At 40.0% G+C, this 17,475-nt stretch overlaps 1 protein-coding gene across 1 annotated transcript in view; it reads right to left on the reverse strand.

Annotated features, from left to right (window-relative positions):
- Window positions 1–12,631: 12,631 nt before the first annotated feature.
- usp53a (ubiquitin specific peptidase 53a) overlaps window positions 12,632–17,475 on the reverse strand; it is a 53,685-nt gene continuing 48,841 nt past the window's right edge. Inside the window, exons 15-17 of the mRNA XM_072458571.1 lie at window positions 16,654–16,723; window positions 14,751–15,409; window positions 12,632–13,840 (exon numbers count right to left, since the gene is read on the reverse strand). Coding sequence (XP_072314672.1) covers window positions 13,767–13,840; window positions 14,751–15,409; window positions 16,654–16,723 — 803 coding nt within the window. The 3' untranslated portion in view covers window positions 12,632–13,766. The remainder of the gene's footprint in view (window positions 13,841–14,750; window positions 15,410–16,653; window positions 16,724–17,475) is intronic.

Here is a 17,475-nt window from a genome sequence, read left to right on the forward strand (position 1 = left end):
ATCTCAGTCGGACGGAAGCAGAAACGGCGGTCGCACAAGACGGCGTCATCGCTTTGAGCCGGCGGACGAGCGGCTGAAGAAAAGAGTGGTGAATGATGCCAGGGCGGAGCGGTATCGTCCGCTCGTGGTGCAGATCGTCGAAAAGGAAAACCGACCAATGCCATGGCACTCTTTAGAGATTGCAATCGAGCATATGATTCTTCTGAGCACAAAAACACTCATCTACACCAAATATTCCATTGTTAAGTGATGTAAGCATTGTCGACCTTTATCACAAATTAAGAATATTTTCATCTGGGGTAAAAAACAAGCTGCAATTAGCCTGAATCAGTTTGTCTCGGCTCTGTAGTTATTTATTATGCCATGTTAAGTGAGCAGCGGCTTGTTATCACATTATGTCAGACTCAGAGTGTATAAAAAATGTATAAAGAGTACATAAAATGCAGTAAATGGCGGCATGGTGGCCTCAGTTTACTGCAGCCTGCTTTCTGAGAGATTACTGGAGATATTGTACATTACTTTTTACAGGTAAATGTAGCCTGTAAAGTCCAGAATCATTGCTATCAGTCTTTAATCTCTCTGAGTTCAGATGGGGGTGATTGGCCTGTGGATTAGCCAATCAGGGACATGCAAGGCTGGTTACAAGGAAAAAAGAAAGGCAAGAAATATCACTGAACTGGACTGATATACGCCGCGGAATTCTGCAGAATCAAAGGGCAAAACATGAAACTGTGAAGTTTGATTTGATTCTAAATGACAAATGACCAATGAACTCGCTGGAATAAAGGCATGTGATTGCACGGGACGTTTTGAGTTTGGGACGTGATGACCAGACTCTTCAGAAAGAACCGAAGATGTGTGTGTTCTGAATCCAGATAAATGTAGCATTATCGAGCAGACTGAAGTACGCTTTATGTACCTGCGTTTGACCCATTCTTCAGTGCCGCAGTGACAGGAGCAGTGACAGGAGCAGTGACAGGAGCAGTGAGCGCTGGACCCAACTGCAAATCGTGTGTTGGGCTTGATCAGGAGGACGGAAGCTGGAGGGGTTCACCTACAGAGCATGGTTTGCGTCAGGCATGTCACGATGTATATTATTGTGGTATAAACCTCGTGGTACAATATTTAATGCAGTATTATGTGTATATTCGAAGGATCCACAATATTGAGGTTTTGCTTACAATAATAAATATTTGCCATATTGTCCAGTCATTCTTAAAGATTGTTCAGTCATTGCCTTTATAAAAAAAAAATATATATATATATACATTATGTCAAGAACTACACTGAACCGCCTGATGGAATAATAATAATAATATAATATAAAAATAATAATAAGTACCGAAATACTTTTAATTGTACTGCAATTTTATAATTTTATAGTTTTTTTTCTGTAAAGGTCTTTGACCAAGGTCTTACCCATTTGTGCTCTAAAAATACATTTAATAAATAAACTGTAAAGATCCAATACAAACTGTGCAGTAAAGTTTATATGAAGCTTTTTGTCAACATTATAAATGTGTTCTGCAGCTCTGGACCTCATGTGTCGACTCTGCAGTTTACAGAGTGTCATTTTGTCTAACCGTCCTCGCGGAGCTCGTATTTCCAGAGTATTTAATAGATCCATGAGAAGCAACAGCAGATAGTGTTTGTCGTCTTCTTTCCAGGACTTAAAAGCAGCGCTCTGGGCTCAGTTTTTCACTCTCTTTTCTTGTTGTTTTGTTGTTGTTGACACCAGTGTGGAAAGTGTGTAGTTGTTGTTTTAATGGCGGCTGGCAGCCAACTGCAAAGGTGCATTTACCACCACCGTGCGATCAAACAGCCGCTCTGACGCTGACGAGGCACAAAGGATCATGGGATATGAAGCGAACTCAGAACTACTATGAGGATGATAATACTTTGCTATCGAGATATATATCGTTACATCTGTATTTTGGGCTGATGGAGGAAACTGGAGGAAACCCACCCAGAACAATGACCCAGACACAGGCCAAGGAGTCGAACCCACAACCTTCTGCTGCCACCTGTCACGATTATTACAACATAGACTTATTGTTCAATAAAGGATACAGGGAACGTATATTGTGGGTACTTTGTTATTTTTCTTGATGAGATTTTATCCGTATAACTTGTATCACTTGTTATATAGATACCATATTTTCTGGACAATAAGTTGCACTTTTTATCATAGTTTTGCCCGGGGTGCCACTTATACTTATATTTATACATATACTTATCCTCCAGATCGACTTATATGTGATATTTGTTATTTTTGTTGTTGATTACTTTAACTCCAACAACCATTTCTTCTCTATTATGCATTTTTTGGCTGGTGCGGCTTATAGTCCGGAAAATACGGTAATAACTAACTACTAAAAAGATGAATCCTGCAACTTATTTCTCGCCGCTCATGTTATTTTAAGGCTTTTGTAGATATTTTCCCTTCAGATTATTGCATCAGTTGTATACATTTATTTCAATATTATCATTTATTGTCTATATATTCTTCAGCACTTCAAAATGTTTCATCATGGCAGACCTACTGTATTACATTGTCAAGAGTTTTTGTAATATTGTAATAGTAGTATTAGTTATAGTAGTAATAGTAGTAGCAGTAGTATTTTCCCTATGCCGTATTTTCCGGATTATAAGTTGCACCTTTTTTCATAGTTTTGTGCGACTTATACTTATTTATACTTATATACTTACTTTTCTTCTCTATTATGCATTTTTTGGCTGGTGCGACTTATAGTCCGGAAAATACGGTAATAACTGACTACTACAAAGATTAATCCTATCCATAGTAGTAGCAGCAGTATTTTCCCTATACTGTATTTTCCGGACTATGAGTCACACCTTTTTTCATAGTTTTGGCCGAGGTGCGACTTATACTTATATTCATACTTATATACTTATACTCTGGAGCGACTTATATGTGATATTTGTTATTTTCACTCTTGCAAACGCATTTCATACTCCAGTGCGACTTATATGTGTTTTTTCTTCTCTATCGTGCATTTTTTGGCTGGTGCGACTTATACTCCAGTGCGACTTATATATGTTTTTTTCTTCTCTATTATGCATTTTTGGCTGGTGCGACTTATACTCCAGTGCGACTTATATATGTTTTTTTCTTCTCTATTATGCATTTTTTTGGCTGGTGCGACTTACACACCGGTGCAACTTATAGTCCAGAAAATACGGTATGTTATAATATCATAACTAATCCAATAACAAAACCAATCAGAACGAAACAAACAAGTGCTGCGTTATGAACAAATACCTCTTGTATCACGTGCTTGCTTAATTGAGCTGGTTGAGTGCAATTCTAAATGACTAGTTTGGTCACGTGTGGCACCATCGCCGTGGCCCTGACCCTAAAGTGTGTTCCACGGGGCCACGGGACACCCACCCCCGCCCCCCTCTCGCCTCCTCAAGTCCCAAGGAGAGTGTCGCTTCTGCACACCGCACGCGCTCATGTGGAAGTGCCCAAACAGCCCCGGGGGCCCCTGAGCGAAAACACTGTGCTGCGACGCCCCCTAGTGACGCATCAGGGTCAGAGCGGGAGCAGAGAAAACAGGATGAAAACAGAAAAGACTGAAATATTAAAAGGATTTGACTCATATCGCGAACTGTAATCGACTAAACAAATACTTGGTCGACTAAAGATGTGCCCACACACTTTTTTTTTTTTTACAGATGCATGATAACGAATGTCTATTTGAGATGTAAAACTTAAAATGCTGCTAATTGTTTTAATAACTTGGCGGTTTATTAAGTTTCAGACACAGATTTTAAATAAAAGTATAGGTCTTGTGCTTATTATTCATTAGGTCGCTGATTATCCCAGAGCAAGCTTTAAAACATGTAATATAATAATAATAATAAAAGTAGAAATTGCGTAAGAAAAACTGAAAAAAATTGAAACAAAAAATTTAAAATAAAAGGGGCGTATGTCATCTCAAAAATAAATGTACAGGACACTATTTTACACATCAGAATTATCCAGAAATGAGAGAAGTTTAGAAGCACTTTTGGATTTGACAAAGGAGAGAGATTTATAGGAGATTTTACCTTAATCAGATTTCTATCGGGGAAATTAATGTAAAATGTACTTCCGGAACCAAGCAGAGGGCGGTCACTGGTGATGAAAGAAGGCGTGGCACTGGCAAAATCAGATTACAGTGTCCAGTACAGTACAAAAAGTGTTTAAAAAATCAAGTTAACTGATGTGGTCCATATAATCCAAAAATAACTAATAAGACTCTATTAATCGACTAATTAATTGCTGGATTTCAGATGATATCACAACATTTTCTGGAAAAAATAATATTCAATACAAATGGAGTGGATATGGAAGGATATTTGTTGTAATACAGCAAGTGCCAGAGTCCCACCATCACTTATAGAAATGATCAGGTTAAACATTTGTGAATTAGCATTTTAGCTATTCAATATCAAAGTCCAATGTATTCGATAGGAATATTTGTATCTTGTCCCGCATCTTCTGGTGCCAGAATCTGAAAACCACCAAAGGCCCTAAAGAACAGTGTTTTTGAAGGTGCCTCTCTGTCATCTCGGCCTGTTTTGATGTACATTTAGCAATCCACAAAGGAAATTGCACATCGTTGTGATAATGCAAATGTCTCTTTGAAATATGTTCTTCTGGGATGTTACAAATGCTAGGTCAAGCTAAAAAATAATCACAAGTTTTTGGAGTCGTACATTGAATTTGCTTTTAACTTTTGCATAGAAACATAACCAAAGAGAGCATTTTTTTGCCACATATCCACTCCCTCTCCTCCCAGTCTCCCACTAAACCTCCTTCAAGCCAAAATACGCCAAATCCCCGGAACAGACGCCACCCTGCCGCGGTGCTTCCCAATTTTTGGACGGCTCCGACCTCGCCGGGGCCCACGTTTTTTTTTTTTTAAATCTTCCAAGGCAATCATCTTTTTTTACACTCTCTCCTGCCCCACAGCCATATAATCCTGCTCCTACTGCTCGTCAGGCTGACAGGGAGAACAGGCGCCCGTGGGCTGTGTGCATGTGTGTGCCCAAAAACATCACTATTAGATGAAGCGTGGTCCGCCGAGACCGAAGAGGACAAGACAGGATAATCGAAAAGAGGGTGAGAACCAGATTAAAAACACAGTAAAGGGAGGCAGCACTTGTGTGTCGTGACAGAGGGAAAAATAGTCAAAATATTTAGAGCGATAAGATGTTTAAAAGGGTAATAACTGGATGATGCCTGTGACAGTCCGTGTCCAAATCTGGCAGGAAGGAACGGATATTACTAATAATACAAAGCACAGACCAGCAAAATAGATTAAAATGTGCATATCAGAGCTGCCAACTGTTACTGATAGCCGCTGGTAGAAAAAGGGCTCGGAGTGTTTCAGTATTTGCCTACGTTTTGGTAAATGATTATATAAAATTGCAAAAATAATCAGAAAATTAAAGCCGCAAGCGGCATCCAACGGCCCTCGCGGGCCGCCGGCCTTCCGACTCTGCACTTTCGACTTGATAAAGATGGCGCCCTTATTGTTGTGTGTTGAATTAAAAAAGAACTTGACAGACGCCGACACATTGGACATGGCCAATCCAGTGCAAATCAACACAAGTGTCAGTCAAATTTGCTGCTCCGCCGCACAGAGACCGTAGCACTTTGAATATAAATATGGATAACTTTTGATGCCCCGCTTGTGTAGATGATATTTCCCAAATATGAACTTGATCGGGCAATCGCCCTAGGAGGAGTTCGTTAAAGTGTGAAGCGTAAAAATGTGGTCATTTTAGATATTTCGCAGTTTTCCCATTTGTGACACATATTTGCGGGTCCGCCACACAGAGACCGTAGCACTTAGAATCAAAATATGGATAAGTTTTGATGCCCCGCTTGTGGAGATGATATTCTCCAAATATGAACTTGATCGGGCAATCGCCCTAGGAGGAGTTTGTTAAAGTGTGAAGTGTAAAAATGTGGTGATTTGAGCGATTCTACGATTTTTCCATAAGGATAACATGGGATGTTTCTGTCATGGCTACGGTTACGCCGTTCAAAATATGACTTTGGCTCTCATACTTTTATGATCAGGATGGCATATTAGAATTTCGTTCAAAATATCATGTCATTTGGAAAAACTCTATTGTTTATAGGCCACTCTGAAGGCCAAATAGTCAGAATTCCGGGAAATGTTTGCGGCTCCGTCGCACAGAGACCGTAAAAGTTATCCTTAAAATTTGGATAACTTTAGATGCCCCACTTGTCTAGGGGACGTACACCGATTTTGAGGTTGGTGGGCAAAACGCCCTAGGAGGAGTTCGTTAAAGTGTGAAACAGAAAAATGTGGATATTCGAGAGATTTAGCAATTTTCCCATAGGGATAACATGGGAGGTTTCCGTCATGGCTAAGGCTACGCCGTAAAAATTAAGGCATAAGTTTGATTGGCCTTTTGCTCGGGACCCCAAAATAGAATTTTTGGCAAAGTTTAGAACATTTGTGTAAAACCAGTTTTGTTCCATCAATGTTCACTCAAAGGCAACTCTGTAGGGGGCGCTATCGCGCCCATTTCAATTTTGTCATCCTAAACTGGTCCAAACTTGAAAGTTTAACAACTGATTCAAATTTGGTCCTAATCGGACTAGTTTTGATCAAATGGGAGCAATTTTTAGATTAGCAATATCCCAAAATAAGTTGTCCAACTTTGCGGCTGCGCCGCACACAGACCGTAAAAGGTATCTCAAAAAATTGGATAACTTTAGATGCCCCACTTGTCCAGAGGACGTACGCCGATTTTGAAGTCCGTGTGCAAAACGCCCTAGGAGGAGTTCGTCAAAGTTTGACGTGAACAAAATGGCTAACACAGCGTGTTTTCATTTTCAAAGGAAGATGGCGGCCATAGGGTAAGTCTGGGGGCGTGGCCACAATAATTTCTTATTTTTTTGTCCTCACAAGAGGAATGTGTGTCCTGAATTTCGTAGCTTTACGCCAAAGTTGACCTCGGGGCGTCTCCCATAGGCGCAATGTATTTTGACTTTTGTCGGTGGCGCTGTCGCGCCATTTTTTAACGGAAAAAAAAATGTCCCAGAAAAAATAAAAATTTTTACCGATTCTGAATTTTGGGCAAAGTTTGGTGAGTTTTTGAGCATGTTCAGGGGGTCAAATTAGAGATCAAAGCGATGAAGAACAAGAAAAATAATAATAATTAAAGCCGCAAGCGGCATCCAACGGCCCTCGCGGGCCGCCGGCCTTCCGACTCTGCGCTTTCGACTTGATAAGGATGGCGCCCTTATTGTGTCTTGAATAAAAAAAGAACTTGAGAGACGGCGACACATTGGACATGGCCAATCCAGTGCAAATCAACACAAGTGTCGGTCAAATTTGCTGCGCCGCCGCACAGAGACCGTAGCACTTAGAATATAAATGTGGATAACTTTTGATGCCCCGCTTGTGTAGATGATTTTCCCCAAATATGAGCTTGATCGGGCAATCGCCCTAGGAGGAGTTTGTAAAAGTGTGAAGCGTAAAAATGTGGTGATTTGAGCGATTATGCGATTTTCCCATAAGGATAACATGGGATGTTTCTGTCATCGCTACGGTTACGCCGTACAAAATATGACTTTGGCTCTCATACTTTTATGATCAGGATGGCAAATTAGAATTTTGTGCAAAATATCATGTCATTTGGAAAAACTCTATTGTTTATAGGCCACTCTGAAGGCCAAATATTCAGAATTCTGGGAAAAGTTTGCGGCTCCGTCGCACAGAGACCGTAAAAGTTATCCTTAAAATGTGGATAACTTTAGATGCCCCACTTGTCTAGAGGACGTACACCGATTTTGAGGTTGGTGGGCAAAACGCACTAGGAGGAGTTTGTTAAAGTGTGAAACATAAAAATGTGGATATTTGAGAGATTTTGCGGTTTTCCCATAGGGATAACATGGGAAGTTTCTGTCATCGCTACGACTACGCCGTAAAAATTAAGGCATTTGTCTGATAAGCTTTTTTGATCGGGACGGCAAAATAGAATTTTGGGTAAAGTTTAGAACATTTTGGTAAAACTAATTTTTGACCTTCAATGTTAATTTAAAGGTCACTCTGTAGGGGGCGCTATCGCGCCCATTTCAATTTTGTTATCATAAACTGCTCCAAACTAGAAAGTTTAACAACTGATTCAAATTTGGTCCTAATCGGACTCGTTTTGATCAAATGGGAGCAATTTTTAGATCTGCAATATTCCAAAATAAGTTGTCCAACTTTGCGGCTGCGCCGCACACAGACCGTAAAAGATATCTCAAAAAATTGGATAACTTTAGATGCCCCACTTGTCCTGAGGACGTACGCCGATTTTGAAGTCTGTGGGCAAAACGCCCTAGGAGGAGTTCGTCAAAGTTTGACGTGAACAAAATGGCTAACACAGCGTGTTTTCATTTTCAAAGGAAGATGGCGGCCATAGGGTAAGTCTGGGGGCGTGGCCACAATGATTTTTTTTTTTTGTCCTCACGAGAGGAATGCGTGTCCCGAATTTCGTAGCTTTATGACAAAGTTGACCTCGGGGCGTCTCCCATAGGCGCAATGTATTTTGACTTTTGTCGGTGGCGCTGTCGCGCCATTTTTTAACGAAAAAAAAAATGGCCCAGAAAAAACAAAATTTTTCGCCGATTCTGAATTTTGGGCAAAGTTTGGTGAGTTTTTGAGCATGTTCAGGGGGTCAAATTAGAGATCAAAGCGCTGAAGAAGAACAAGAAAAATTAAAGCCGCAAGCGGCATCCAACGGCCCTCGCGGGCCGCCGGCCTTCCGACTCTGCGCTTTCGACTTGATAAAGATGGCGCCCTTATTGTGTGTTGAATTAAAAAAGAACTTGACAGACGGCGACACATTGGACATGGCCAATCCAGTGCAAATGAACACAAGTGTCAGTCAAATTTGCTGCGCCGCCGCACAGAGACCGTAGCACTTAGAATATAAATATGGATAACTTTTGATGCCCCGCTTGTGTAGATGATATTTCCCAAAGTAAAGCTTGATCGAGCTATTGCCCACGGAGGAGTTTGTTAAAGTGTGAAGCATAAATTTGAACATTTCATAGATTTAGCGTTTTTCCCATTTGTGACAGTATATTTGCAGCTCCACGGCACAGAGACCGTAGCACTTAGAATCAAAATATGACTAACTTTTGATGCTTCCTTTGTGTAGATGATTTTCCCCAAATATGAGCTTGATCGGGCAATCGCCCTAGGAGGAGTTTGTTAAAGTGTGAAGCGTAAAAATGTGGTCATTTTAGAGATTTCGCTGTTTTCCCATTTCTGACATATATTTGCGGGTCCGCCACACAGACACCGTAGCACTTAGAATAAAAATATGGATAGCTTTTGATGCCCCGCTTGTATAGATGATATTCTCCAAATATGAGTTTGATCGGACAATCGCCCTAGGAGGAGTTCATTAAAGTGTGAAGCGTAAAAATGTGGTGATTTGAGGGATTTCGCGATTTTCCCATAAGGATAACATGGGATATTTCTGTCATGGCTACGGTTACGCCGTACAAAATATGACTTTGTCTCTCATACTTTTATGATCAGGATGGCAAATTAGAATTTTGTGCAAAATATCATGTCATTTGGAAAAACTCTATTGTTTATAGGCCACTCTGAAGGCCAAATAGTCAGAATTCTGGGAAACGTTTGAGGCTCCGTCGCACAGAGACCTTAAAAGCTATCCTTAAAATTTGGATAACTTTAGATGCCCCACTTGTCTAGAGGACGTACACCGATTTTGAGGTCGGTGGGCAAAACGCACTAGGAGGAGTTTGTCAAAGTTTGAAACAGAAAAATGTGGATATTCGAGAGATTTAGCGGTTTTCCCATAGGGATAACATGGGAGATTTATGTCATCGCTACGACTACGCCGTAAAAATTAAGGCATTTGTCTGATTGGCTTTTTTGATCGGGACGCCAAAATAGAAATTTGGGTAAAGTTTAGAAAATTTTGGTAAAACAAATTTTTGACCTTCAATGTTAATTTAAAGGTCACTCTGTAGGGGGCGCTATCGCGCCCATTTCAATTTTGTCAGCCTAAACTGGTCCAAACTAGAAAGTTGAACAACTGATTCAAATTTGGTCCTAATCGGACTGGTTTTGATCAAATGGGAGCAATTTTTAGATCTGCAATATCCCAAAATAAGTTGTCCAACTTTGCGGCTGCGCCGCACACAGACCGTAAAAGGTATCTCAAAAAATTGGATAACTTTAGATGCCCCACTTGTCCAGAGGACGTACGCCGATTTTGAAGTCGGTGGGCAAAACGCCCTAGGAGGAGTTCGTCAAAGTTTGACGTGAACAAAATGGCTAACACAGCGTGTTTTCATTTTCAAAGGAAGATGGCGGCCATAGGGTAAGTCTGGGGGCGTGGCCACAATAATATTTGTTTTTTGTCCTCACGAGAGGAATGCGTGTTCCGAATGTCGTAGCTCTACGACAAAGTTGACCTCGGGGCATCTCCCATAGGCACAATGTATTTTGACTTTTGTCGGTGGCGCTGTCGCGCCATTTTTTTACGAAAAAAAAATGGCCCAGAAAAAACAAAATTTTTCGCCGATTTTGAATTTTAGGTAAAGTTTGGTGAGTTTTTGAGCATGTTCAGGGGGTCAAATTAGAGTTCAAAGCGCTGAAGAAGAACAAGAAAAATAATAATAATATAATATTTTTAGCAAAAACAATATAGCCGTTTCCACTATAACAACAAATTATACATCGTTTGAAAGCTCTAAGCCTTCCCCATGCCGCCATGGGGTGGAATCATCATTACGAGCGCTTACGCGCTCGTCACTCCCTATTCCCTCGGGATGCCCCGCCCACTCCCCATAGACTTCCATTGATTTGAGCAGATACAAGCATGGCCCATGCCTGCGGCATGGATTCTCGCGTACGGGACGATGCCAGGAGGGTTTTTGGAGGAATGCAGCGCTTCGCGCTGCTGTTGTCAACAATGAGTGAATGGGCTACGGCCATTCACTAATTGTTGACTATTTCTGTCATAGCAGGAGTAAGTATGCATGATCCATGCCTTCGGCATGGGCTAGTTCACTGTACTTGCCAGGGGCGACGGGGTACCAAACATGCTTGGTGTTGCCTGTTTGGTCAGACAGTTGCAACTGCCCTGTTTGGGCTCGGGCCTAACTAGGCTATTCATTTGAGTTAAAACATACATTTGTTGTGCCTGTGCCAAGAAACAATCTGTTGTTGCCCAAACCTCGTAAGCAGCACCCAGCAGACATTAAAAGTGGTTATTAAATGACAAAATTTTTGGTATTTTATTTTTTTAAAGTACAGGCAGAAATCTATAATATCTAAACTTGAGTAAAGGCTACATGATAACCTTAAATTATAAACTCAAAATGAATACTTAATCTTTAAATGACAGCATTATCAGTAATTATTGCAGAGAGTTAAATCATTTATCTCACTGCAAATACTGTAATAATGATAAATAAACATAACTGACATACACATTAAACTTTAATGATTAGGCCAAAGCGCACTTCCAATCATGGCCACTAGATGTCGCTTCAAACAACATAGTTCTGACTGGTGCAGCATAAAGATGACAAGGCAATTATTGCACGTGAAATCCCATTGCAAATTGTAATTTAATTGACATCAAAATGCTTTGTTACAGGTTACTGCGTCACAAGGTTTGAAATCCAGGATCTTGGAGTAAATATTTCCAAATAGTGAAGGCCTTAACACTACGAGGTCACATGAGTGTTGAGCTGATTTCTCCCCGATCTCACATGAGGATTTTCAGGGCTGTAAACTGATGATTTGACCAAAGAACTGATTTTGAGACCTGAAAGTATTATTTTTTATTTATTATTATCGTTGTGTTATGAGATGGAAAAGGTTCAGACAAAGTCACATCAACTGTATCAGGTGAATGTATGAGAAGCTCTCAGGCAAAATGATGTTGGTTACACCCAACAAGGCTCATAATATTTGTTTCAGTAAGTGTTTTTTAAGTTTCATAAGTTAAAAAAAAATATTGGGGTGGATCATGGGTCAGAAAAAGTATTAAGACTCTACAACGTTTCACTGTTTCACTGCAGTAAAACTACAAAAACAAAGTAAACAGCAGGTGGCAGCAGAGCATTGCCATCATTGAAAAGCAGGGGTTACACAGTGTTCATGAATCTTTATGTAGGTCTAGCTCTAACCAAGGACTTTTGAACTGCATTTCTTTAACAACTGGCTTCAGGCTGATATTTGGCTGATATAGAAGAGAATATAACATTTTTAAAAGGTGCAATTTGTAACTTGATTTCATTGAATTGTTATTGACATTAAACTAATTTGTCTCGTAAAGACAAGCAGGTGATGCTACAAGACCAAGTTACAGGCCAGATCTGTGGACAGGCGACCGCACTCACAGAACGTGCAGTAAAAACACCTGTAATTCAAACAGAAAAGTACCACAAACCTGCCCCTCACCCAACCCCATCCACATATACATATACATATACATATACATATACATATACATATACATATACATATACATATATATATACATATATATATATATATATATATATATATATATATTCCATGAAGAAGCTACACAGACTGATCAGGTTAAACAAGACCTTTTTATTCAACAATAAAAACAAAATAAAATCTTAGAAAAAATATCTTAAACGAGACCTTTACAAATCCTGCATCCAACGTTTTCTTGTCCGAACATAGAAAAATACAAAAGGCACTGCGTATAAACTCTGCTGCATAATATAAAACATTACCAACCGAAAAAAAGAGATCGACATCACATAATCCTCGAACACAATCTCCAGATGCAGATCTTAGCAGTGCAGACTTGCGTTTTTGCTCAAAAAAAAACTGTGGAGTGTATTTATTATCATTATTATTTTTTTACAACACAATTATAAGACTTAAGGGGTAAAAGTTTTCCATCGTCAACATTGTGGCGTGTGACGTTAAGGTTAAGACTTTGTCAAATTTCTCTTTTCACATTTACTGGTTTTCCTTTCATTCCGTGCTTTAAGTGTCTGTATTAGAACTACCGTATTTTCTGGAATATAAGTCGCACCTTTTTGCATAGTTTTGTCCGAGGTGCAACTTATACTTATATACTTATACTCCAGTGCGACTTATATACGTTTTTTTCTTCTCTATTATGCATTTTTTGGCTGGTGCGACTTATACTCCAGTGCGACTTATATACGTTTTTTTCTTCTCTATTATGCATTTTTTGGCTGGTGCGACTTATACTCCAGTGCGACTTATATACGTTTTTTTCTTCTCTATTATGCATTTTTTGGCTGGTGCGACTTATACTCAGGTGCGACTTATAGTCCGGAAAATACGGTACATATTTGGACATTCCTTGTACATTTTTTTAAAAGACGGGCGCGCTGGGAACACACAAAACAAAGAAGTAACAGGAGAAAAGCTGTGAAAACCTGGTTAGTTTCGAGTGCGGTTACGCGGTCTCTTGAATTTAAGTGGCTTTTGTGTTACATTCTTGGAGAAAAAAAAAAAACAAAAAAACCAGAGGCATCACGAACATGGTCAGCGAAATAAAGCATGCGTTTTTCTGTACCTCTGCCGATTCAAATGTGCAAACTCGTTACTCGTTTCGTAGTCGCGCGACCGCAATCTCTTTGGCGTCCGTTTCGTTTGACCTCAATACAATGCGCCCGTTTCAGTGTCGGGGAATTTCATTTGACGACGCAAGGTCCACTCTGATCATAGGAACCCGTGCTCGTCGAGTCCTTTGGGAGTCACAGGGTTCCACTTGAGAATGGTTTTGGACGAGTAACCTGCAAAAACAAGGAGACACGAAAAATAAATACAAAATAAGTTTAGAGCGTGTGAAAATAATACGATTAAGTTTGGACTCACTAGAGAAACTGTGGATTGCGAATGACTTTTTTAACTTGGACACAGTGGCTTAAAAATACAATATAAAACCAATTCTTAATAAGAGCATTTTGTGATTTTTTTTTCCTGTTGTTGTGTTGTTGCCGTTTTTGTTGTTTCATGTTCTAATAAATAACAAAAAAATGGCACAAAACAAAGCGCAAATACAATAGTTAAGCAATAGTAACTGCACTTTAAACATACTGTAATGCACCGTAATGTTGCTCTTTATCTTTTTGCCAATTTATTGTGTGTTTGGAACGTCAAACACGAGGCAAAATGGATTTTAAAACACATGTTCAGGAGCCTGTGATCAATACAAGCGTCCACGGTCCCGTTTAGGTGTTTGATTTTTAACGAAAAAGGGTGAGCAACAGAAAAACTAATGCTAATGCTAGCTCGTGACTTTAATGCTGTTTGAGAGGTAATGGTTTCAACAGCACAAATCAGCTCAAACGTCATGTCTTTGTTTAGTCAGTTCTTTATGTTCAGATGGTGTGAAAACAAAAATCTGATTTAAGTCTAACATTAGTAATAGAGCTTCAGACAGTGCCTCCAGTTAGCTTTACCTCCCCCATTGGATGTTATTGTGAAATGTATCTATTGAGCCAACTATTTTGTCATTTTAATACAAATAAAACTATTAAAAACACTAATCTGACTTTGAAATAGTGGTGTTTTTGTTGTTTTGTATTTAAAAAAAAAATGTGAAAAAAAGAAAGAAACAACAAATATGTATAAAAAAACTGATTGCACCTAATATCGCATCTGATAAAAAAAAAAAAAGCGTACAATTGTAGCAGTAATTACCAGATTCCGCTCTGATTCTCGAAGACTCCAGTGTTTTGACCTCCGCCGCGGACACGCCCCGCCCTTCCATGTCGCTCTCCCCCGACGACGTGAACTCCTCCGCTTTCAGATGAGCCGCCGACTTCTTGTGATATTTGGCCCGGTAAGTGTCCGTCATACAGTTGTCCACGGAGAAGTAAGTGGTCGGGAGCGCCCGGTCACTGAGGGTGGGCGAGTCCGTGCCGTCGCGCCCGCCCACCGTCGGGCTCTCACTCTCGCTGGCCGACAGGTCGTTCCTGTCCTGGTCCGACGATTTGGAGCTGGCGTCTGACGAGAGGCGGTGCTCTGCGGGCGACCCAACCCGGCGGCGGAGGCTGGGGTGGGAGAGGCCGTTCCGCGGGGCTTCGGGCGGCGGGTGAGCGGGGATGCCGGAGAGCCCCGCTGGTTTTTGGGGTAAAGGCGGGTGGAAGTTTGGAGGGGAGTGGTCCAGGACGGACGTGAGTTCCTCGTGTTCCGAGTAATGCCCGGTGAGGTCGTCCGAGCTGTTCCACTCAGAGCTGCTGGTCTTGTAAGGGTACGGGGGCCCCGGGCTCACGGGGCTGTCTACGTTGTCCTCGCGCTCAACGTCGGGATCGTTCACCGCCTCCAAAACGCCAGGAGTGTATCGGAAGGCTTGGCGTCTGAGAGAGAAAAATGTACCACGCTTTATTAAGGTTAGTACAAGGACAAATATACTTTCTGTTTGCCTTTTACTTTTATTAAAATTTGCCCTATGTAACATCTTTTGTGGGCCACCTTTGTTGTTGTTGATTTTGTCTTCTTGTGTTTTTTCAGTGGTTGTTTTAGTCTTTTTTGTGTTTTTTTGGTGGTTGTTTTAGTCTTTTGGTGGTTTATCTGTGGTTGTTTTAGTCTTTTTTGTGTTTTTTTTGTGGTTGTTTTAGTCTTTTGGTGGTTTATCTGTGGTTGTTTTAGTCTTTTTTGTGTTTTTTTGTGGTTGTTTTAGTCTTTTGGTGGTTTATCTGTGGGTGTTTTAGTCTTTTTGTGTTTTTTTTGTGGTTGTTTTAGTCTTTTGGTGGTTTATCTGTGGGTGTTTTAGTCTTTTTGTGTTTTTTTGTGGTTGTTTTAGTCTTTTGGTGGTTTATCTGTGGGTGTTTTAGTCTTGTAGTTTTTCTGTGGTTGTTTGTCTTTTTGTGTTTTTTTCCCTTCAAATGTTAAGTATAACCAAGAATAAAAAAGGGCAGCAAACAATATCAAAACGCAAAAATCGTCCAAAGTAAATGAATGCATGTTTTTGTGAACAATTAAGGAAATGTTACGTAGTGCACCTTTCAGAAGTTCTTGCTTGCTTAAACGTGCAATCCCCGTGGCCCCATTTAACCTACATAATTCAAACTAATAACATTTTCATCAGGGCTGTAGTCAACTAAAGCCACGTCCTGTGCACTGATTAATCGAAGGGGGCGTGGCACTGACAAAAGCGCTCAAATTGATTAGGAAAGTACAAGTAAACAGCATCTACTGAAAGTGTTTTTCAGACTTCCTATAAGTGATCTGTTCTTCTGTATCTACCTTTGTGTCTACCTGCGTTGCACCAATGAAATTTCCCCATGTGGGACAATAAAGGAATATCTTATCTTATCTTATCTTATCTCCATAAGTGAAAAAGGCAGATTAAACTGTGAGCCACTCTTAAAACTCCAGCTAATGTGAAATCCTTAAAATCACATTCATTAGTCGACTAATAATAAAACAAAATTGGATGACAAAGACTCTTGGCTGAATAAACTAAAGACCGACACAGAAGTACAAACCCCTCAAAACCAATACATGATCTCAGTTATTAATAGTTGACATTATCCTTTTTTTTTTTTTTTTTTTTTTACTGCAAATGATACTTACGAGATTGTCAAACATGTTATTTTACCTCTGCATGCGCTGTCTCGTTTGGTGTATTTCATCAAGCAAATGTGGGGATTTTCTTCCTGGATCTTCACCTGAAAAAGCCGAACACAAAGACACATTTTTTGGATGTAGACGAGACGAGTTATCTAACCCGGAGTCTGCCTCGGGGCCCCCCGGGTACCCGCCCGTCTGATCCAGCCACAGAACAGCCCCGTCAGGAGAGCGGGGGCAAGTAAGTACTGAGCTAATGAAACAGCACTGACATTGTGCCGAGTCAAGTTAGAAAAACACCCAACAAAAAGGAATATTGCAATAACAAAATGGCAAAATGTGTTGATTTTTAAATAAAGCAATTGCAGCATCTTTTTCTTTGTTTTTGACTCTTCTTTTTCACAATCGGCTCGGTCTAAAATCTGGACAAAAACGGGCTCAAATCCAGGCTAAAAATAGTTCTGTTGAGATGTTCTATTGACTTTTGTGTTTGTATTGGAATTTGAACTTTTGTTTAGTAAAGCACTTTGGTTTACTTTGTGTACAGTGAGTGTGCTTTAAAAAAAAAAAGAAAAGGGGGGGGGGGGGAGTACTTGCTTTGGACCAAATGGGACTTTTATTTTAATAAATTTTATTCATGATTGAGTTTCTTTTGTTGGCATCATTTTTATTCCTAATTTTGCTCTCTGGTCCTGTTATGCTTGTTATGTGCCTTATGTTTTAAAATAAAAAATAAAAACAAACATTAAATAAATAAATCATAATATAATACAATTCAAATTAACTTATTTTTTGTTAATGGTTTTATTTCAAGGGAGAAAAGAAATCACTTCTAAATGTAACTTTCTTGTAT

Source organism: Eucyclogobius newberryi, unplaced genomic scaffold (genome assembly GCF_026437365.1).
Source record: "Eucyclogobius newberryi isolate DKJ021-1_F unplaced genomic scaffold, fEucNew1.0.hap1 SCAF_22, whole genome shotgun sequence".
Taxonomy (NCBI): domain Eukaryota; kingdom Metazoa; phylum Chordata; class Actinopteri; order Gobiiformes; family Gobiidae; genus Eucyclogobius; species Eucyclogobius newberryi.